The 22441-nt window shown below is 40.7% G+C and overlaps 1 protein-coding gene across 2 annotated transcripts in view; it reads left to right on the top strand.

Annotated features, from left to right (window-relative positions):
- LOC101433952 (glutathione S-transferase omega-2) overlaps positions 1-22441 on the top strand; it is a 39642-nt gene that overhangs the window by 6847 nt on the left and 10354 nt on the right. For both annotated transcript variants that reach the window (XM_004468235.3, XM_071215683.1), the window contains exons 4-5: positions 1443-1665; positions 2618-2719. In XM_004468235.3, the coding sequence (XP_004468292.1) occupies positions 1443-1665; positions 2618-2719 (325 nt within the window). The remainder of the gene's footprint in view (positions 1-1442; positions 1666-2617; positions 2720-22441) is intronic.

The following is a 22441-nucleotide window of genomic DNA, read 5'->3' as shown; positions in this document are numbered from 1 at the left end:
CTACCATATAGGAGGTCCAGGGTTCAATGCCCAGGGCCTCCTGGTGAAGGCAAGCTGGCCCGTATGGTGAGCTGGCCCATGTGGAGTGCTGCCCTGCTCAGGAGTGCTGGCCCACACGGAGAGCTGATGCAGCAAGATGACGCATCAAAAAGAGACACAGGAGAGACAATGAGAGACAAGGCAGACCAGGGAGATGAGGTGGTGCAAGAGAATGATCACCTCTCTCCCACTCCGGAAGGTCCCAGGATCGGTTCCGGAGCTGCCTAATGTGAATAGAAGCAGACAATTGGAGGGGGAATGGGGAAGAAATAAATAAATCAATCTTCAAAAACAAAACCAAAAAAAGACAGTCTCTGAAGGCGGCTGGTCGGCTGCATCTCGTGGACTGGTGCCTCTGAGGGAGAGGGCCTTCCTCACGCTGCCGGCGTGAGATACGGGTTGTCCGGGCGACTTCTCTGCCTCGCTCTGGGAACCGCCGCCGGGGCGCGCTAGGAACTCGCACGAACACCGGCCAGAAGAAACAGGAGACTTTATTGGGAGAGCCAGAGCGCATGGGCTCTTGGGCAATCTGCAGACGAGTTCGGGGAAGAGGAGGGGAAGGGGGAATATATAGGGATATGGTAATTTAGGGGAGGCGCATGCGCCTTGGCCTTCCCCCATGACTCAGCACTCCTGACTCATGACTCAGCACCTACGACTTAGCACTCTGATGGCACCCAGGCCCACAACACGGCCTATGCTCCCTTCAGGTCTCCTAGACTGAGAAAAGAATATACCCATATGCTTTCTTTTAACTTTTGAATATATGTACCTGCCTCTGTTAACTTTATAGACCTGCAATAATAATTAATAAAAAGAAAGTCATTGCATGCTTATATACTAGGCACTGTCCTAAACACTTTATATGTATTCACTTATTTAATCCTTACAACAATGCCACAATGTGGATAGAATTATTATCTCCATTTTACAGTTAAGGAAGTAGAACCCAGAGAGGGTAAGGAATTGGGCCAGACTCACACAGCTAGACTGCCCAGACACCAGGCAGTCTGATGGCAGAACTTGCGCTCCTAACTGCTCCAATTTACCATATTCTTTTGTTAATATCAGATTTCTATTTCAAACTTTAAGGTATACTAAACTTTGTAGTGCCATGGTTAAGCATGTGAGCTCTAGTCAGACTCCCTGGCTCTGCTATTTCTTAGTGGGTGACACTGGGCACAAGAGTCAACCTCTCAGAACCTTATGTCCTATAAGGCATAGAAAATATTTAACACATTTTACTGCAGAAATGAAAATGCTGTTACGTATTTTTCCTTTATGTCAAACTTTAAAATACTGATTGAAAATTTTATTTTATAAAATTGTTTGCTTTCAAGAGGCGTGTCTGTCTGTGTAAGCTTCTTGTGTTTGTTCTGCCTTGTTTTCCTTTGCTTTTTAAGGCATGAAATTGTCAACATTAATTTGAAAAACAAGCCTGATTGGTTCTATACAAAGCACCCCTTTGGCCAAATACCCGTCTTGGAGAACAGCAAGTGCCAGCTGATTTGGGAGTCTGCCATCACGTGTGAATACCTGGATGATGCTTATCCTGGAAAGAAGCTGTTTCCATGTGACCCTTATGAGCGGGCTCGACAAAAGATGTTATTGGAGCTATTTTCTAAGGTACATTCAGTTGCAACCAACAAAGAAAAAATCTGCTTAAACTCTATTTTATTTAGTATATCTTTGTTTCTTAAACTTCAACCCATTTTTAAAGCCAAAGAACTAGTGGGATTGTTTTGTGGGAATTTTTTTAAAATTAGAATTTAATTTGTTTTAACATGTGCCTCAGGAGAATAACTGGCATGGAATTATAGTACCATTATGACCACTGAGAGTAAAGGATAACAATTTTACTGATAGGTGCTTTTATATTTCAACTAGCAGTCTCAGGATGTATGATAATCATATGGTTATGAACATGTGACTTCAGACAAGAATATTGAAAGAACTGAAAACTAGTGATGCTTTAAAGAGAATATCAAACATAAAAAATACTGGGGTTTGAAGAGATTATACACAGAAGGGGATTGCCTTATACACAGAAGGGGATTGCCTCTTATGTGGGGCAAGAATGCCAAGTGCTCAGGAAATGCAAAGAATAGAGAAGGGGGCATCTGGTGATAGCGGAAGAAAACGTGATGGAGACATTTTTAGATAGTTCCCTTTGAAAAGAAAAGAACTCAATGGTATTAATGGTTGAGCTATACTGAGCACTTATGTGCCAAGCACTATCCTAACAACTGTCTGTAAGTTAGCTCATTAAATCCTCACAACTACCCGTCGAGGTGGGTGCTCTTACGTACCCATTTGTCAGATGAGAACACTGAGATTTAGAGAACCTACAGCATGGAAGCCACTGACTGAGAACGGAGCACTCTGGAACTCTTTTTAAGTGCCTTGCTTTACCAGGGTACTGTGAGAAGTGGATTCTTGGAAACACAGGGATACAGGGATTGACCATGCCCCTCAGAGGGCAATGTTGGAGTTCTGAAGCTTTGGCTGCATTTTTTGGCAGAGAGGGAGCACCAGGTTGTCTCAGGCTTCTCCACTAAGAACCTTGTCCTCCCATTAGGTCCCGCGTTTGACCAAAGAGTGTCTGATAGCAGTGAGATGCGGGAGAGAGTACATTGACCTGAAGACAGCCCTGTGTCAGGAGCTCTGCAACCTGGAAGAGGTATAAAAAGGGGCGCCTCTGCTAGTCAGATACAGCGGAAGAAGTGGCACAGGCTTGCTAACCAGGTCGCCCTGACACCCTCTGCTTTCACAGGCTTATTCTTTTTTTATAAGTTCAGTCGTAGATAAGTTCAGCTTCTAGTAATCTGATTTTAGCTTGTGGGTGCATGCCCTCCACTCACCCACTGGGGAATTACTCTTGTAAATCTGGCGAGGAGTGGGGGAGGATATGTGATGACTCTTCTTTTCCTGGGGTCACCACTTTCCTAAGTATCTGCATGGCTTCTATCGCTGCTAGTAAAAGACATCTGACTAAAGTAAATTTCTCTTATAAGGGTTTACTCTCTCACATAGAAAGCCAGAGGTACCTAATTCAGGACTGTTTCGATGACTTCTTCATGAAGTTACCAGGGACCCAGATTCTTCTTCTGTTTCTATTCTGTCATTCTTAGTACAAGTCTTTCATCCTCCAGATGACAAGATAGCTGCTGGAACTACAGCCATCACATCCAAGTTCCAGGCGGCCAAATGGAGAACAGAGAGGAGGCAATGGCAAAAGGCCATTCCTCTTTTAAAGAACATTTCCAGAAGTCCTACTTAAAGACTGCTTAGGTCTCATTGGCCAGAACTTAATAGTAGGGTCATAACTAGATCCATGGGAGATTGGGAAATGCTGTCTTTTGCTGGTGATACCCTGAATAAAATCACGGTTGTGTAATTAAGGAAGAAGGGGTAAGTGGCTGTGGGTGGGCAAGGAGCAATCTGCCAGCAGATCCTTAAATAGCCCGGCAGTAATGGGGCTATTTACCTCTTTCCTCTAGAATAATGGGGAAGTCTGCCTCTCACTTCCTTTGCCGTTGCTCCGCATGTAGATTACTTCCTTTTCTGGTGGATTGTTCCCCTGTTGGCAGCCAGAGAATGCTATTTTTAATCCTTAAGGAAGTCTCATTATTAATACTCTTCCATTTGACCTTTATCAAGTGGAAGCAGATTAAATTTATTTGCACTTCTAGTTGCCTATCTTAGATTTGTAGAGTTAACAGTATTTATGAATGATGAATAATCATGTGTAAGAAATGTCAACCTTTTGTTCTAAGGCTATACACGGTGGCTTTGACCCTGATGGAGGCAGTATGGTACAGTGTAAAGAGTCTGCCTTTTTGGATCCTGTTAGAGAAAAACAGCGCTCACTGGGACATGGAGACTGACGATTGCAGGCAGAAAGTTTATTGGGAATCTCTTCCAGTGTAGGGGATCTGAAGAATAGACTTCAGCCCCCCACTGGCATGGAAGGGGTCTGAAGAGAGACTTCAGCCCACCTGTGGCAGAGGCAGTCATGAATTTATACAGTACATCTATAGGTGGGAAAATGCGCAGTCAGTGGGAGGGGTTTGGGGCTTAGACAAGACCCAAGGGCCAATATGGATGGGTCGGAGGTGGTGGGCTTGGGGTAGTGAATTCTAGGGATGCGGGAGGGGTTGGTGGTATCATGCGGCTCCTTTGTCTATTCTTGTGAGGAATGAACTGAATCTGAACACGTAGGCTCGGAAGGGGGGCTGCTCTATGTCGCCAGAATGCAAGTCTCTGTTTCTTAAGCATTGTAAACCTTGTAATCAGCTAATTATTATAAACCTTGTAGGGTGTCTACTTGTATTCTCATTAGGCAGCTCTGGGAACCGATCCTGGGGCCTTCCGGAGTGGGAGAGAGGCGATCATTCTCTTGCACCACCTCAGCTCCCTGATCTACTGTGTCTCTTATTGTCTCTCCTCTGTGTCTCTTTTTGTTGTGTCATCTTGCTGTGCCAGCTCTCTGCGTGGGCCAGCACTCCTGCGCAGGGCAGTACTCTGTGTAGGCCAGCACTCTGTGTGGGCCATCACACCACACAGCCCAGCTTGCCTTCACCCGGAGGCCCTGGGCATCGAACCCTGGACCTCCTATATGGTAGACAGAAGCTCAATTGCTTGAGTCACATCCGCTTCCCCAAATTCTTCTTTTAACTAAACTTAGCAAGGCATGTAATAAGGTAGCATTTAGGGATAGGGAGGGGCTTTGCTACTTTAAGAAGTAAGTTTGAAAAGTCCTGCAAATGGGGAATTTTTAGGGTCTTTATTTTAAAGGTTACCTGACCTTATTTCATTACCCCAGGTTAATTACCTTCTGCCATATAAATGCTGGACTAAGGAAAGGAACCTGGAAACAAAACCCCTTAATTAAAAAAAAATGTTTGTAAACACATTTTGATCCATCTCCCTTCTACCCTGCATTTCAGTGATGGGTAAACTTTGTAAATGACAGATTGCTAAACAAATGTTAGTAATATGGCAGAGGCGCAGTTCTTCAGTTGGGGCTTTTCTCAGGGGAAGTAAACCTGGAAAAAACTTTTGAACCCAGCATTATGCTGCAGGCTCTTTGCACACACCATTTCATTTAATCTTTCCAACAACCCTCTCAGGTAAATGTTAGTATTCCTATTTTACAAATCCGAGTGGCCTTCTGTGTAGGTGGGGGTAGATGACTCTGTTGACTTCTCAGGAAGGAGTCTGAGACAGAGAGGAGAGACCCTGGGGTGTTCAGCAAATAAGCAGTGAGAGGCTGATGTTGAGGGATTGAAGGGTAAAAAAAGGTGAATAGGGAAGGGGGTCCAGATTCAGATGCTAAAGGCCTTTTCCCCTGTGCCAAGGAATTCGCACTTTAAACCAAAGATGATTAGGAATTATGGAAGGCTGTTAAGCAGAGGAGTGGCTTGCTCCCTCGTGCTTTTATAAATGTCCAGCCCAGCAACAGTGTGGAAAATGGATAAGAGGGGGCAGGGGAGGGACAAAGAGAACTACACTAAAGAAAGCTGGAGAGGGGGGATTCGACTGGGGAGATTTTCAAGGCATAAGATGCGATGGTATCTGGTAAAGGAGTAGAGGGAGCTGAGGATGCTCTCCAAGTGCGTTGAAAACTTGAGGTGTTTGACTGACAGAAGCCTGCCTGGGAACATCTATGTTACCGAGTTTGAGTTGCTAACGGGATGTCCACGTGGGGACAGATGCCTGGCCCCGAGTGTAGGCGGGTAGTATGTGGGCTGGGCTCAGCGATTAGAATGATTTTCTGGCTAGGAGCTTGACACCTGTTGAGGAAAACGCACCTCTTCATAAATGTGGTTTGACGTAAGTGAGCAAGTCATAGCTCTTTTTGCTGAAATTAGAACTAAGTGGAGGAGATGAAGCCACTTGAGGAGAGGCACAAATTGTATGAACAGGAATGGAAGCTCAACGTTTTACCTTCGTGGACTTCATTCAACCAGAGAGATTAGGAATACAACCAGTGGAGTGGTGACACATGCTTAGCAAACAGCTGTCTTGGGGCAGGGGGAGCCTTGATTTGGAGCATTTGCCAATTGCTGTGGTATAAATACTCCCACCATGGATGTGGCTCAAGCAGTTGAGGGCCTGCTTCCCACATGGGAGATCCCAGGTTCAGTTCCCAATGCCTCCTAAAAACAAAAACAAAACAACAGGCAAACATATGTAAAAAAACCTACTCAGGGGAATAGATGTGGCTCAGTGGCTGAGTGCCAGAGTCCCACATACAACATCCTGGGCTCAATCTCTGACCCCAGCAACTCAAAAAATAAAAATAAAAATAAATAAATAAATAAATACTCCCACTAAGGCTGATTTTATGCCACCCATGTGATGTCTCTAAACTCAGAGTTGGGAGGAGATGTGTGCACTTGGCCATCTCTGTCACACCACTAAATGACACATTTTCATTTTATCTCCAGTAGCTGAGTCCTAGAAATACTTGTTGTCAACCAGCACAAGTTCAGGTAGCTTTGACTGATGCTATTTAATAACCATCAAGAATTCAGCATTGTCCTAAAAGGTTTGAAGTAGTATCTGTCTAGGAAAATGTTAACAAGAATTATAACTGCTATCTAGGTAATATGAGAATCTGGCAACACTCCCAGTGAGCTTGAATTATTGATCCATCCCTCTAAATCCCAGTATATTTATTCTAGGAGAATTTTAGTAAAATTGAAACTTGTCAGAATGAATCTCATACAGATGATGATCCCCTGACTTATGCAACTTTCACATTGTTTTATAAAATGAGGGTGTTGTGTGACCTGAAAATATGTTAAAACACAATGGACTTTCTGGGGTAGGTATAAACCAGACATTCAGTGTGTAATCTGCCACATTCTTCCCAAGGAAAAGGCTCAGTTTACCTTTTGCAGCCTTAAATTTTGTTACTTTCTTCTTTTGAAAAAAAAACTTTTTTTCTTAAAAAATCCTATCTCATGAAAATTAAAGTTACCACGTTTGTTATATAGCATTTTATAATGATGTTACAATTATTTGAAGTATATTTCTGCTGCTTTGATTATTGAACCAGCAGCCTCGCCACTTGTTTTCCTGTCAGGAACACTGGCGTGAATTATCAATAGTATTTGGTGTAATCACATAGTGCATTCATCACTTTGGTCCTTTTTAGAGCATTTTCATTATTTAATAATAATAATAATAATAAACAAAAACCTGACAAATAAACAAACAAAACTCATCACCTCTCACTCTCTATCCTTCCCCTGCCATACATAGCTGCTATTGTTTCCTTCTCTCTAGTATATTTGTATTTATATTTTGTAAAAACAGTCTCATATATGCAATATCACTCATATTCGTATTTTACATGAGGTTTCACTGTTATACAGTCCTTGTTACATTTTTTAGCTTTCCTTCTAATAATATAAATGCCCTTAGACTTTCCCTTTCAACCACTGTCATACTCCTGTAATAGCTCTGCTAGTCACAAGCACCATGATGTGCTCTCACCATTTCCATTCATTTCCAAAGATTTACAAACAACCTTTTTATCGATTCTGCACAGATTAACCCTTAGCTCTCCATTCTTTACCTCATTCTATTTTCTGGTGACCTATATTCTAATTTATTAAAATTCCATGAGTTTACATAATATATTTAGTTCATAGTAGTACAATCATGCGGTATTTGTCCTTTTGTGTCTTACTTGCTTCGTTCACCATAGTGTCCTCCAGGTTCATCCATGTTGTCATTTGCTTCCTGACTTCATATCTTCTTAGTAGCTGCTTAATATCCCATCGTGTGCATATACCACAACTCGCCTATCCATTCATCGGTTGATGGACACCTGAGTTGTTTCCAAATTGGGTAATGTTCACTGTTATGAACATTGGTCTACAGATGTCTGTTCGTGTCACTTCTCTTAGTTTTTCTGGGTATATCCCTAGTAATGGTGTTTCTGAGTCGCATGGCAAGTCTATATTCAACTTTGCTGAGAACTGCCAAACAGTCCTCCACAGTGGCTGTACCATTCTACACTCCCACCAATAGTGAATAAGCAGGATCTCAGTGACTGCCAAATTAGACACTACCTCAAACAGGAGGGCTCGTGAGGGCTCTGGAGATACCCAGGTCAGGGCAAATAGCTCATGACTTTGGTTCCTTGCCAGTGGGCCCTACTTTGGCATTTGTGACAGAATTGAGCTCAGTTGTGATTTCCCTATGCATGGCTCTTTGGTCCCTTCTATTTGAACTTGTAGTTGGTGTTGGAGTTGATAGGTGTACTTCCAAGATACTTGAGTCTTTTGACTGTCCAGGTGCCAGCTGGGCCCTGAGCTTCAATGGAGTTGCAGTACCTACTCTCCAGTTCATTGGACTCACCCAGGACAACTAACAAGGAGATGATGATGGACAATCACCATACCAAGAGAGAACCTACAACTGCAAGTAAGAGAGTCTCATCCATCAGCTGTATGAGAGGACCCTCTCACTTAGAGGTGGAGTGGACGTCACCATCCCAGAATCCTCGGGATTGGGAAATGAATTATGGACTAGAGTGGACTTACTGGTATTGTACTATAGACTTATTGTGATTCTAGCAGTAGAATAACTTAAATCATTGATGTGGAGGCAGTAGCCACTGGAGGTTCTGAGGTCAGGGAGAGGGAAAACAGGTGTAATACAGGGCATTTGGGGGGCTTGGGAATTGTCCTGAATGACATTGCAATGACAGATATAGGCCATTATATATCTTGCCATAACCTACACAGTTGTGTGGGAGTGTAAACTACAATGTGAACTATAATCTATGTTTAGTGGCAATGCTCCAAAATGTGTTCATCAGTTGCAATGAGGGTACCATACTAATGAAGGATGTGGTTAATGGGTGTAAATGTGGGCAGTATGGGGAGCAGAGCATATGGGAACCCCCTATATTTTTTATGTAACATTTATGTAATCTAAATATCTTTTTTAAGAAATGTGAAAAAACACAAAACAGTGAATAAGCATTCCTATCTCTCCAAATCCTCTCTAACACTTACAGTTTTCTGACTATTTAATAGTAGCCAGTCTAATAGGTATGAAATGATATCTCATTGTAGTTTTGTTGTTTTTTTTAAAGATTTATTTTATTTTGTATTTATTTCTCTCCCACCCCGCACACAGTTGTCTGCTCTCTGTGTCCATTTGCTGTGTGTTCTTTTGTGTCCACTTCTATTCTTGTCAGCGGCACAGGAATCTGTGTTTCTTTTTGTTGCGTCATCTCCTTGCATCAGCTCTCTGTGTGTGCTGTGCAACTCCTGGGCAGGCTGGACTTTCTTTCGCACTGGGCAACTCACCTTTTGGGGTGCACTCCTTGCGCATGGGGCTCCCCTATGCGGGGGACACCCCTGTATGGCAGGGCACTCCTTGCATGCATCAGCGCTGCACATGGGCCAGCTCCACATGTGCAAGGAGGTCCTGAGTTTGAACGGTGGACCTCCCTTGTGGTAGGCGGACGCCCTATCCATGGAGCCAAATCCGCTTCCCTCACTGTAGTTTTGATTTGCATTTCCCTAATCGCTAGTAATGTTGAATGTTTTCTCATGTGCTTCTTTGCCATTTGTAATTTTTCTTTGGGCAATTGTCTATTCAAGCCTTTTGCCCATTTTTAAAATATGGTAGTTTGTCTTTTTATTGTTGAGTTGTATGATCTCTTTATATATCATGGATATTAAATGCTTATCAGATATGTGATTGACAAATATTTTCTCCCAATAGGTCGGCTGCCTTTTCACCCTTTTGACAAAGTCCTTTGAGGTACAAAAAGTGTTTAATTTTGAGGAGGTCCCATTTATCTATTTTTTCTTTTGTTGCTTGAGCTTTGGGTGTAAGGTTTAAGAAACTACTGCCTACCACAAGACCTTGAAGATCTTTTTCTACATTTTCTTCTAGGAGTTTTATGGTTCTAGTTTTTATATTTACATCCTTGATCCATTTTGAGTTAATTTTTGTATAAGGTGAAAATAAGGGTCCTCTTTCTTTCTTTTCTTTTAGTTCTTCCATTGCTATTTGTTGAATAGACTATTCTGGCCCAGGGGGATGGGCTTCACAGCCTTGCCAAAAATCACTTGACTGTGGATGTGAGGGTCTATTTCCAAGCTCTTGATTCAGTTCCATTGGTCACCGTGTCTGTCTTTATGCCAGTACCATGCTGTTTTTATCACTGTAGCTAAGTAATTTGCTTTAAAGTCAGAAAGTGAGGGTCCTTCAACTATGCTCTTCTTCTTTTTTTGAAGATTTATTTATTTATTTCTCTCCCCTTCCCCCCCACCCTACCTCACCCCACCCCAGTTGTCTGTTCTCTGTGTCTATTTGCTGCGTCTTCTTCTTTGTCCGCTTCTGTTGTTGTCAGCGGCATGGGAATCTGTATTTCTTTTTGTTTGTCATCTTGCTGTGTCAGCTCTCCATGTGGGTGGCGCCATTCTTAGGCAGGCTGCACTTTCTTTCCCGCTGGGTGGCTCTCCTTATGGGGCGCACTCCTTGCGCATGGGGCTCCCCTATGCGGGGGGCACCCCTGGGTGGCACAGCACTCCTTGTGCACATCAGCACTGCTCATGGGCCAGCTCCACACGGGTCAAGGATTCCCGGGGTTTGAACCATGGACCTCCCATGTGGTAGATGGACGCCCTAACCACTGGGCCAAGTCTGCTTCCCTGTTCTTCTTTTTAAAGACATTTTTGGACTTTGAGTTATCCTAAATGATATTGCAGGGTCAGATGCTGGACTTTATATATCCTTCCATAACCCACTGAATGTGCTCGGGGAGAGTGTGAACTACAGGGTAAACTATTATCTATGTGGTGCAGCAGTGCTCCAAAATGTTTTCACCTCATGTGATGAGGGTGCCACAATGATGACCACAATGATGAAGGAGGTTGTTGATGTGGGATGAGTGGGGTGGGGGTGGGGGGGGAAATATGGGCACCTCTTACATTTTTTAATGTAACAATTTTTTGTAATGTATATGTCTTCAAAAAATTACAATTTACAAAAATGATGGGGTGGGGGGGTGGGGAGTAGGGTATATGGGAACCTCGTATGTTTTTTATATTTTTTTAATGTTTTTTAATATAACGTTCTTTGTGATCTATTAACTTTAGTAAAAAAAGTGTAAAAAAATGATATAATGATATGGCAAATGTGGCAGAATGTTAAAATTGGTATATCTAGGTATCTTCAGATGGGAATAGGTGAATATTGGAGTTCTTTGTATGGTGTTTGTATTATTTTATTATTATGGTAAGGGTCCTTAAGTTTGAAAGTATTTCAAAATAAAATTAAGAAAAAAAACCAATAAAGACATTTTTGACAATTCAGGGTCCTTTACCCTTCCAAATAAATTTGATTATTGGCTTTTCCATTTCTGTAAAAAAGGCTTGGGATTTTTATTAGGATTGCGTTGAATCTGTAAATTAGTTTGGGTAGAATAAACATCTTAATGATATTTAGTTTTCCAGTCCGTGAACTTGGAATGTCCTTTATTTAAGTCCTCTTTTGTTTCTTATAGCAATGTTTTGTAGTTTTCTGAATACAGGTCCTATTGTCCTGGATTAAGTTTATTCTTAAATATTTGATTTTTTAACTGTCTATTATAAAAGGAATTTTTTATAATAGAGAATAAAAAGAGTGCATATGAATAGTGTGTAGAAACACTATTGAGGGAAGCAGACTTGGCTCAATGGATAGAGTGTCCGCCTGCCGCATGGGAGGTCCACGGTTCAAACCCAGGACCCCCTTGACCCATGTGGAGCTGGCCCATGTGTAATGCTGATGTGCGCAAGGAGTGCTGTGCCATGCAGGGGCATCCCCCATGTAGGGGAGTGCCACGCACAAGGAGTGCGCCCCATAAGGAGAGCCGCCCTGCACGAAAAAAGTGCAGCCTGCCCAGGAGTGGCACCGTACACACAGAGAGCTGATGCAGCAAGATGACACAACAAAGACACAGATTCCTGGTACCGCTGACAGGAATACAAGCAGACACAAAAGAACACACAGCAAATAGACACAGACAGCAGACAACTGGTTGGGGAGGGGTGAAAGGGGAGAGAAATACATAAATTTTTTTAAAAATTAAAAAAAAGAAACACTATTGATTTTTGCATATTAATCTTGTATCCCACCACTCTGTTGAACTCATCTATTCTAGTAACTTTGTTGTGGATTTTTCAGGATATTCTAGATATAGAATCATAGCATCTGTGAATAGTGAAAGTTTTCCTTTTTCCTTTTCTATTTGGGTGCCTTTAATTTCTTTTTCTAGCCTAATTGCTCTAGCTAGAAATTTTAGCACAATATTGAAAAACAGTGGTGACAGTGGGCGTCTTTGTCTTGTTCCTGATCTCAGGGGGAAAACTTTTAGTCTGTCATTGATGGCTATAATGGTAGATGTAGGTTTTTCATATATGCACTTTATCATATTGAGAAAGCTTCCTTCTATTCCTATCTTTTGGAGTGTTTTTATCAAGAAAGGGTACTATATTTTGTCATATATTTTTTTGTATCAATCAAGAGGATCAGGTGATTTTTTTCCTTCATTTTATCAATGTGGTTTATTATACTAATTGATTTTCTTCTGTTGAACCACCACCCTTGCATACGGGGGATAAAACCCACTTGATCGTGGTATATAATTCTTTTTCTGTGCTTTTGGATTTTGTTTGCAAGTATTTTGTTGAGGATTTTTGCATCTATATTCATTAAAGATATTGGACTATAATTTTCTTTTTTCATAGTGTCTTTATTTTTTTTTAAAGATTTATTTATTTATCTAATTCCCCCCGCCCTTGTCTGTTCTCTGTGTCTATTCGCTGCGTCTTGTTTCTTTGTCCGATTCTGTTGTCATCAGCGGCATGGGAAGTGTGGGCGGCGCCATTCCTGGGCAGGCTGCACTTTCTTTCGCGCTGGGCGGCTCTCCTTACGGGTGCACTCCTTGGGTGTGGGGCTCCCCTATGAGGGAACACCTCTGTGTGGCGCGGCACTCTTTGTACGCATCAGCACTGCACATGGGCCAGCTCCACACGGGTCAAGGAGGCCCAGGGTTTGAACCGCGGACCTCCCATGTGGTAGACGGATGCCCTAACCACTGGGCCAAGTCCGTTTCCCATCTTTTTTCATAGTATCTTTATCTGGTTTTGATATTAGGGTGATGTTGGCTTCATAGAATGAGTCTGGTAGTGTTCTTTTATGTTCAGTTTTTTGGAAGAGCCTGAGCAAGTTTGGTATTAGATCATCTTTGAATGATTGGTAGAATTCACCTGTGAAGCCATCTGGTCCTGGATTTTCATCTTTGGGAGGTTGTGTGTGTGTGTGGTACATTCATTGGATTTATTATCTTTTTTTAAAAAAAGATACATAAATCACACAAAATGTTACTTTAAAAAATATAAGAGGTTCCATATACCCCACTCCCCACACCCCCTACTCCTCTCACATCGACAACTTCTTTCATTAGTGTGGTACATTCATTGCATTTGATGCGTACATTTTGGAGTATTGCTACATAGCATGGATTATAGTTTAAGATGTACTTTACACTCTCTCCCAGTCCATTCAGTGGTTATGGCAGGATATATAATGTCCTGCATCTGTCCCTACAATATCATCGAGGACAACTCCAAGTCCTGAAAATGGCCCAATATCACACCTCTTTTTCCCTCTCCCTGCCTTCAGCAATTCCCATGGCCACTGTCTCCTCATCAATGATATTTCTTCCAGAATACCAGTAAGTACACATTAATCCATATTTTACCCCTCCTTTTTGAAGGACAGTTTTACCAGATACAGTTTCTTGGCTGGCTGTTTTTCTCTTTAAGTACCCTAATTACATCATGCAACTTTCTTCTTGCCTCCTGATGAGAGGTTGACCCTTAATCTTATCAAGGTTCTCTTGTATGTGATGTTTGTCTTTTCTCTAGCTTCTTTCAGAATCCTCTCTTTATCTATGATATTTGTTATTCTGAATAGTAGGTGTTTGGGGTAGGTCTATTTGGATTTATTCTGTTTAGGGTACATTTTCCTTCTTGAATATTGATATTTTGTCTTTGATAAGGGTTGGGAAGTTTTTGGTCATTTTAGCATCAAATATTCTTTCTTCCCCTTTTCCTCTTCTCCTTCTGGGACACTGATATTGTGTTTGCGTTGTCATTCAATTCCATGAATTCTGTTTTTTCCATTCTCTTCTCTTTCTGTTCACCTATCTTTTCCAGCTCAGATATTCTGTCTTTGAAGACTTTGAAATCACTGATTCTGTCTTTGGGCAAATCAAATCTGCTCTTATATGCCTCTAATGTATTTTTTATCTCATCCATTGTGTCCTTCATTCCCATTAGGTCTGTTACTTTTCTGTTCAGGCTTTAAAATTTTTCTTTATGCTCACCCATTGTCTTTTTAATATCCTTTATCTCTTTAGTCATATTTTCTTTCAATTCTTTGAATTGATTTAGGAGAGTTGTGTAATTATCATTGATTATCTTAAATACTGTATCTCTTCAGGATATTTGGTTTATTCCTTTGGCTGGGCCATCTCTTCCTGTTTCCTAGTATGGCTTGTAATTTTTTGTTGATGCCTAGGCATCTGAATATGTTGGTGAATTTACTCTGGTGGCCAATTTCTCTCTATTGCCTTTTTTTTTTCCATAGCTCTTTTTTGATATTTGGTTCAATTTATTCTAAATCTTTTAAATTGTCCAATTTAAGTCATCAGAATTGGGCCACAGACTCATTAATGGGGTGCAGATTTTCTCCCAGGAGTTAGGGTACAGAGAGAACCAAAAGCAGTTCTGCACATACAATTTTCAGACCAGCCAGTAGATGACACTCTTCAGTGCACCTTTCCACAGAGGTGTTTCAATCTCTGTTTTTCTGTGTTTTGACATGGCCAGAGCTGAGATTCAAAGCAGGCTCTGCTGGCTGAATTCACTGAAGAAAAGCCCCCCTGACTCCCCATCTCTTTTCCCTGATAACAGCTGATGGGGAGGAATGTCTGTTCCTCTCTCAGTTAGCAGCATTGAGCCAGGGATTTTACCCCAGCTTAATCTCTTGAGAGTTTGGAAGGGGAGCCCTTTCCATCCACCACAGGGCTTTGGTAACTCACATTTGTTGTTCTTTGTTTCTTATTCCCTCACCCTCCTGGGAATTGTGCAGTCCTGTCCTGGTTTGCTGACCTTCAGAGTAGGTCGGTGAGACACCTTTTGGCTCTTTCTCCATTGTTTGTGTGTGAGAGTTGAGCCCTACCTGCTTAGTCTGATGGCATTCTCCCACAGTTCCCAGCATAAGTTTTAAAACTGTTCGGATGCCCTTATCTAACCATGCTTTATGTCTTCACACAGATTTCTAGCCTTTACCAAATCATTTACTGCTTAGAAGCAGCACACATTTTTAGTTTTCTTCTCTCTTTATGTTACTACTGACTTTTCCATTTGAAAGTACACTCAAGCCCAGCCTTGTGTTTTTATTTTTTGTGGACTTGAATGTGGCAGGACTTTTCAAGGGTCTTTTTTGCCAGTGCCTTCATTTAAAATATTTTCATTGTGGAAGTAGTCAAATCAAGTCTAAGTGCAATGAAAGACAGGATTTGGCTAGATTTCTTTGATGTTTTGAATATTTGCTCTAACTCAGTTTTCCTGTGCTTAAGAATTGGTTCTACATTCTGGGTATTGCTTGGTCCCTTACCAGATATCAACAGAATTTAGCAGAGGTGAATGGGAAGGGGATAACAAATAACCCCAAAATAGCACTAGCACTAATGGGGTAAGAATCTGCTTAGTAACCAAGGCCTTTTCCTTCAGTGGACACTTTCTGCTTTTGCTTCTTAGCGTTCACTTGCACTCACCCTCTTACTTTGTGGAACTTTGCATTCCTATACAAAATGCAAAGTTTCCCACTTTGCCAAATCTGATTACATGCCTTATGTGTAGCAGATTGAATGACATTGAATTTGCATAAATTGTACGTGCATATCCAAGGATTATCTGCACATAAATATTTTCTTGATTTTAAATTTCACCCATAATCTCAATTTTTAATCTGTTCTTTTTCCTTTCCAAAAAATACATTTTAGCCCAATTAGATTATATTTCCTTGGTTAAATTTTGCTGTCTTTCTTCTTTATTTTTTCTTAATTTCCATTATGAAATTGTATTTATTGTTAAATTTTATCTTTTAATGTCAGCAGAATATGAAGAAAAGTAAGTTTATATATGGCTAATTCTTCACTGAAAATAGTTTTCTGTAGCCTTTTGTGGATAGCAAACTACTTACAAACTAAATTTATTTTTACCAACTAATTTGACATGTCTATAAAATGACTTGTTAATAGCTATTTTTATAGTGGTTCGTTGAGCTACAGTTCACTCACTATACAAGTCACCTCTTTAAAGTATACAATTCAGTAGTTTTTAATATATTCACAGTATTGTGTGACCCATACCACTGTCTAATTTCAGAACATTTTCATCATCTCAAAAAGAAATCCTGTACCCATTGCGGTTACTCCCCATTTCTTCCCAATCCTCCCAACTCTAGGCAACCACTAATCTACTTTCAGTCTCTACAGATCTACCTATTCTGGATATTTCATATAAATGGAATTTTATATTAGGTAGCCTTTTGTGTTGGGCTTCTTTCGCTTAGCTTAGTGTTTTCAATGTTCATTCTCCTTGTTTCCTGATTCATTACTACATTCTTTTTTATGGTTCAATAATATTCCATTGTATAGATACACCAGTTGGTAGGCATTTGGGTTGTTTCCACTTTTTAACTATTATATGAATAATATTACTGTGAACATTCCTATACAAGCATTTGTATGGACACATGTGTTGTCAATTCTTTTGGGTTTGCAGACTAATTTAGTGACTCTTCTAATATACCATTTTAGGTGTAACCACCATTTCTTCCACACTGGGCAACTGGTGGCTATTTGAGAGTTTTTAGTGCTCTTACTAGTTAAGTAACTTCATTAGTTGTCCAATCCTGATGACTGTTTTCCAGTTGATATTTAGTGTATTTCTTTTAATAGATTTCTGCTACACCCTCTCCCACCATGCAAATAATAGAATAATAATAATTATTATTATTATTACTTAAAAATTAAATTTATTGTTCTCTAGTTATAAAGTTATACTTGTTTATTAGAAAGAATTTGGATAACACAAAAAACATAGAAATAAAGAAAAAACAGATCCATAATCTTGCTACCGAGAAAAAAAATACTTAATATTTTGGGACTTTTGTTTTCTGTCCTTTTTTTCTATATATGTTTTTATATAGTTGAAATTGTACTCTATATAGAACCTGATTATCATTATGACTAAAGGATTTTCCCTATATTTTTACAAACTATAAATATTTATTTTTATGTATAACATGTTTAGTAGGAAAGCATTATTTGTGAGGATGAAAAGTTTAGAAACCTCAATGTGCATTAGAAGAGAAAAGGTCAAATAAATTACGTTCATCCTATGGAATTCTGTTAAAAATGAATGTTTGAAATTTTTATGTATTAATGAGACTATTTCTCCAATACATGTGTAATTTAAAAATGGAAAAATTATAAACCATTACTTTTATTTTTTTTTAAGATTTATTTTAATTATTTATTTCTCCCTATCCCCTCATTGTTTGCCCTTGCTGTATCTCTTTGTCTTCTTTGTTTCTTTAGGAGGCACCAGGAACTGAACCTGGGACCTCGGATGTGGAAGGAGGTGCCTAATCTCTTGAACCACCTCTGTTCCCTGCTTTGTCATGTCTTTCATAATGTTTTTCTTCTTTTATCTTTTGTTGTTGCATCATCTTGTTGCATCAGCCCATCACATCAGCTCACTGTCTTGCTCATCTTCTTTAGGAGGTACCGGGAATTGAACCATGGATTTCCCATGTAGTAGGTGGGAGCCCAGTTTCTTGAGCAACATTCGCTTCCCTAAACTATTACTTTTAATGTCCACATTGTTTGCCATGTGTATAAACCATAAAGTTATTTATTCGGTGTGCTACCCAGAAGTGTTTGGTTTATTTCTAATTTTACATGATTATAAATGATGCTGCTGAGAACAGCAGCTTCTTTGTATAAAAACATTTCTCTATTTTAGAATATGTCCTTAGGTTGGACTCCCAGTAATAGAATTACTGGGTCAAAAGGTATGAATACTTTGGAGGGTCACACTGTATATTGCTGACTTGGTTCCCAAAAGACTCATGCTGGCTTACCCATTTCACCAGTAGGTGAAGATGTTCTTTGTACTTGTCCTATTTCCATTGTTTGGAGAATTCATTAAAAATGATAATTTGCTTATAGTGTAGATAAACAGTTTCTCATTGTTGATTTAATAAGTATCTTTGATTTCTAATGAAGTTCAGTGTTTTCCCAAAAGCATATCAGCTCTCTGTGTTTACTTTTGTGAAAATTGTCTGTTCAGGGGTTTTGCCCATCTTTCTATTAGGGCCTTATTGATTTTCCCTGTTGGTTTGTAAAAGTTCCTTTTAGAGAGTTCCTTTATTTATAATCACCTTAAAAATTTGCCTTAAAAATTTTTGCCTTAAGAATTTTTTTTCTTATAATTTTTAACTTCATTTATCTATCTGTACACATAGAAATCTAACATTTTAAAATATAGTGCTATAAGTCTTTCCTATTGTGATTTCTTCATCTGCTTTTTATGCTTAGGAAGTCCTCTCCCCTTTAGAGGTTAATAGATGTTCATTTATATTTTTATCCATTTATAAATATTTGTTTTGTTAAGCACAGTCCTACTAGCTTTTATCCCCCCCTACTGTCTTACAAATATGCTTTGAACAAAAGAATTAAGTCCATTAAAAGGATTCTAGCCTAGGAGAATTTTCAGAATGTTCCTTTAATCCCCATATGTGGACAAATTACAGTCTGCATCTTTCCTAGGAGAATGTCATGCTTGATTGGAAGGAGGAAAGGGGCATGTTACAAGACTCTACTTGTAAAACTTCTTTCTAGAGGAGAGAGAAATCTTCTGATCTATACCCTATGTTCGTTTTACGGGGAGTTGGTTCATCCATCCTTGGCTCGGCCTCAGCTCTATCAGGGTAGCAGGAACCTGAAATTTGAAATCTTGAGAACACCCACTTATTGTTTAAGAACTCAGAAGATTTCAGTATTTTTCTGCTGCTTCTGGATAATGTCCTACTAGGTGGCTTTGTGTCTTTTGGGGTGGGGTGGGTGGAGGCTGTGCTTCAGATTTCTCAGCAGAGGTGTCAGTGACAGTGGTGAGGGGCAGACAGCCACTTCAAGGTTTGAAGCTCAGTCATTGAGACTGAACCCAAGAGTAAAAGACCTTAGACTGGAGCGAGCTGTGTGGAATGCCTAGTTTGAAGAAGCCTGACATTCATTCCTCTTGGGGATCCTGCATCTCTCAAAAGCTTTATGGATTTCTTTTCCTCCCCTAATGAACCTTCTGGATGAGCCACGGCCTGTGTGCCTCACCACTCTGACCACAAGGGGGAGCCCCGTGAACTTCTTCCTGCAAGGTCTGACTTGCTCCTTACGGTCCCTCCAGCAGCCGAGAGGCCCTCACAGACGATGGGGGGCCCTTGCATCCAGGCTTTTCCCATTCAGGGTGGAAATAGTGTACTCTCGTCATACCAAACAGGTACTTCCTCTTCATTTGTATTGCTCACTCATTACCCCTCATTACATCCGAAAGCAAGGGAGGGCTCCATAGTCTAATTCTTTAGTCAACAGGAGAACAGAAAAATTTTAATAGACTCTTCTTATATTCCAGAACTTCTCAGTTCTTAATCCTGAATTGAAGATGTCTTAATGCTTTTATTTTATTTATTTATTTTATTTATTTCTCTCTCCCCTGTCCTCCCGTTGTATGCTCTCTGTGTCCATTCACTGTGTGTGCTTCTGCATCCACTTGTATTATCAGGCGTCACTGGGAAACTGCGTCTCTTTTTTGTTGCGTCATCTTACTGCATCAGCTCTTCGCGTGTGTGTGGCGCCACTCCTGGGCGGGCTGCACTTTTTTCACATGGGGCGGCTCTCCTTGCAGGGCGCACTCCTTGCACATGGGGCTCCCCTATGCGGGGACACCCCTGCGTGGCATGGCACTCATTGCATGTGGCAGCACTGCGTGTGGGCCAGCTCACCATACAGGTCAGGAGGCCCTGGGTGGAGAGCCCTGGACTCTCCGTATGGTAGATGGACGCTCTATCGGTTGAGCCACATCCATTTCCCTGTTAATGTTTTTAGAAAACCTGAGGGTTGAGAAGCTAAAACCTCAGTTGCTGACCCTGGCCATTTGTGGAAGCCCTGTGGTTCATATCTGGGGCCACTAAAGAAAAGCACCTTCTAAGCAGGTTATTTTGCTTTGCTTATTGATACCTAGGATGATATTTCTGAAAGTAAGGGATTTCATTGTGAGAGAAGCTATTTGACATTAAGAGTGGCCAGTGTCATTATGCAGCCAGTAGAGACAGGAAGAATTCAGAATAGAATTCTTTTAAACCACTGCTAAGTGGTTTGAGGTAAAACAGATTCTCATTCCACTGCTGATGATAAAACACATAGGAAAGATAAGCCATTGGAAGTTAAGAGTTTAGGATTATAATAAATGTCAGTTTATTTTACCTGTTACTGTACTTTGTAAAATTTCTTTAGAAGAGCTAACTGACTGTAAGTGCAAGGTGTTATGGATTGAACTGTGTTCCCCTGAAGAATGTTAAAATCCCAACCCCTGTTACATAAATGTGATCTTATTAGGTGTTAGTTAAAATGAGGCCAAACTAGATTAGGGTGAGTCCTAATCCAATATGACTAGTATTCTTGTAAGGAGAGGAAATTTAGACACAGTAGGAGCCGGGGGTGGGGGGCAGGGGGGAGAACCCTATGATGGAGGCTGAGATTGAGTGATGCCACAAGCCAAGGAACATCATGGAGTGCTGGCCCCCACTAGACCCCTACAGACTTCAGAGGAAGCCTGACCTTGCTGACGCCTTGGTGTGGGCTTCTAGCCTCCAGAACTGTGAGACAATAAAGTTCTGTTGTTTAAGCCAACTAGTCCATGGTACTTTGTTACTCTGGGAAGCTAAGACAAAAGGGGCTTCTTTTTTTTTTTTTTTTCAATTTTATTTTTTAAAAAGATGCTTTCGATTACATAAATGTTACATAAAAAATATAGGGGATTCCCATTTGCCCTACCTCTCCTCCTCCCACACTTTCCCACATTAACAAGGTCTTGCATTAGTGTGGTACATTTGTTACAATTAATGAACATATATTGAGCATTGCTACTAACTGTGGACTGTAGTTTACATTATAGTTTATACTCTACCCCACACAATTTTACAGGTTATCACAAAATGTATAATGTCCTGTATCCATCAGTGCAATGCCATGCAGGGTAATTCCAGTGTTCCCCAAATGCTTCCATGTTACTTATTCTTCCCTCTCCCTGCCCTCAGAACTTCTGATGGCCGTTGCCTTTATATTAATGATAAAAAGTTCTTCCATTGCTAGAATAATAATAAGCCTATAATAGAATAATAATAAGTCTGCTTTAGTCCATTGTTCATTCCCCAATCTTGAGCATTTTGGGATGGTGGATGCCCATTCTGTTTCTAATTGAGAGGGGGCTTAGATCCCATGGGGCAGATGGATGGAACTCTCTTGCTTGCAGTTGCAGACACTATCTGTTCCTTGGGATGGGCATTGTCCATCATCATCTCCTTAGTTGTCCTGTGTGAGTCCAATGAACTGGAGAGTAGGTGTTACAACTCTGAAGAAGTTGTCACAGTACAAGATAACATCCTACAGTGATGAAAGACACAATGCATAATATTTTTTTATTTTTAATTTTTATATTTTATTTGTTATTTTTAAAATTATTTTATTTGGGTTTTTTTTGGCTTCATTTTTGGAGCGGTTTTGGATCACAGAAGGGTCACAGTTGTGATAGGGGAGGATCATTGGTGTGGGGTTTTGGTGATGGGGAAATGTGTGGTAAGGGGTGCACCTGGGGCATATGAATGTGTTCACATGTTCAAGGGCTGTTGTCTTGGTGGGTGGAGACGCACACAATAACTGAAAGAATATTGAATTCCCATCCTAGGGAGTCCTGCTGCATTGTCTAGTAGAATGGCAAGAATCCCCTGAGTACATGGGCAGTGCCTTGGAGAGGAAGACAGACCATTACGCCAGACCTTTGCTATTGATGATTGTACTTATGAGCCTTTTCTTGTGAAACTGAAACTTAGCCTAGTTATCTCCTGAAGGCTTCCTTTTCACTCAAATGTGACCTCTCTCTAAGCACTCAGCATATAAATGCAACTATGCCGTGTCCCCCCCCCTAGTCCCCCAGCTTGGGACATGACTCCTATGATGAGCCTCCCTGGC

This window comes from Dasypus novemcinctus, chromosome 6, assembly GCF_030445035.2.
Source record: "Dasypus novemcinctus isolate mDasNov1 chromosome 6, mDasNov1.1.hap2, whole genome shotgun sequence".
Classification (NCBI taxonomy): domain Eukaryota; kingdom Metazoa; phylum Chordata; class Mammalia; order Cingulata; family Dasypodidae; genus Dasypus; species Dasypus novemcinctus.
This window is presented reverse-complemented; position numbering and strand designations above follow the sequence as displayed.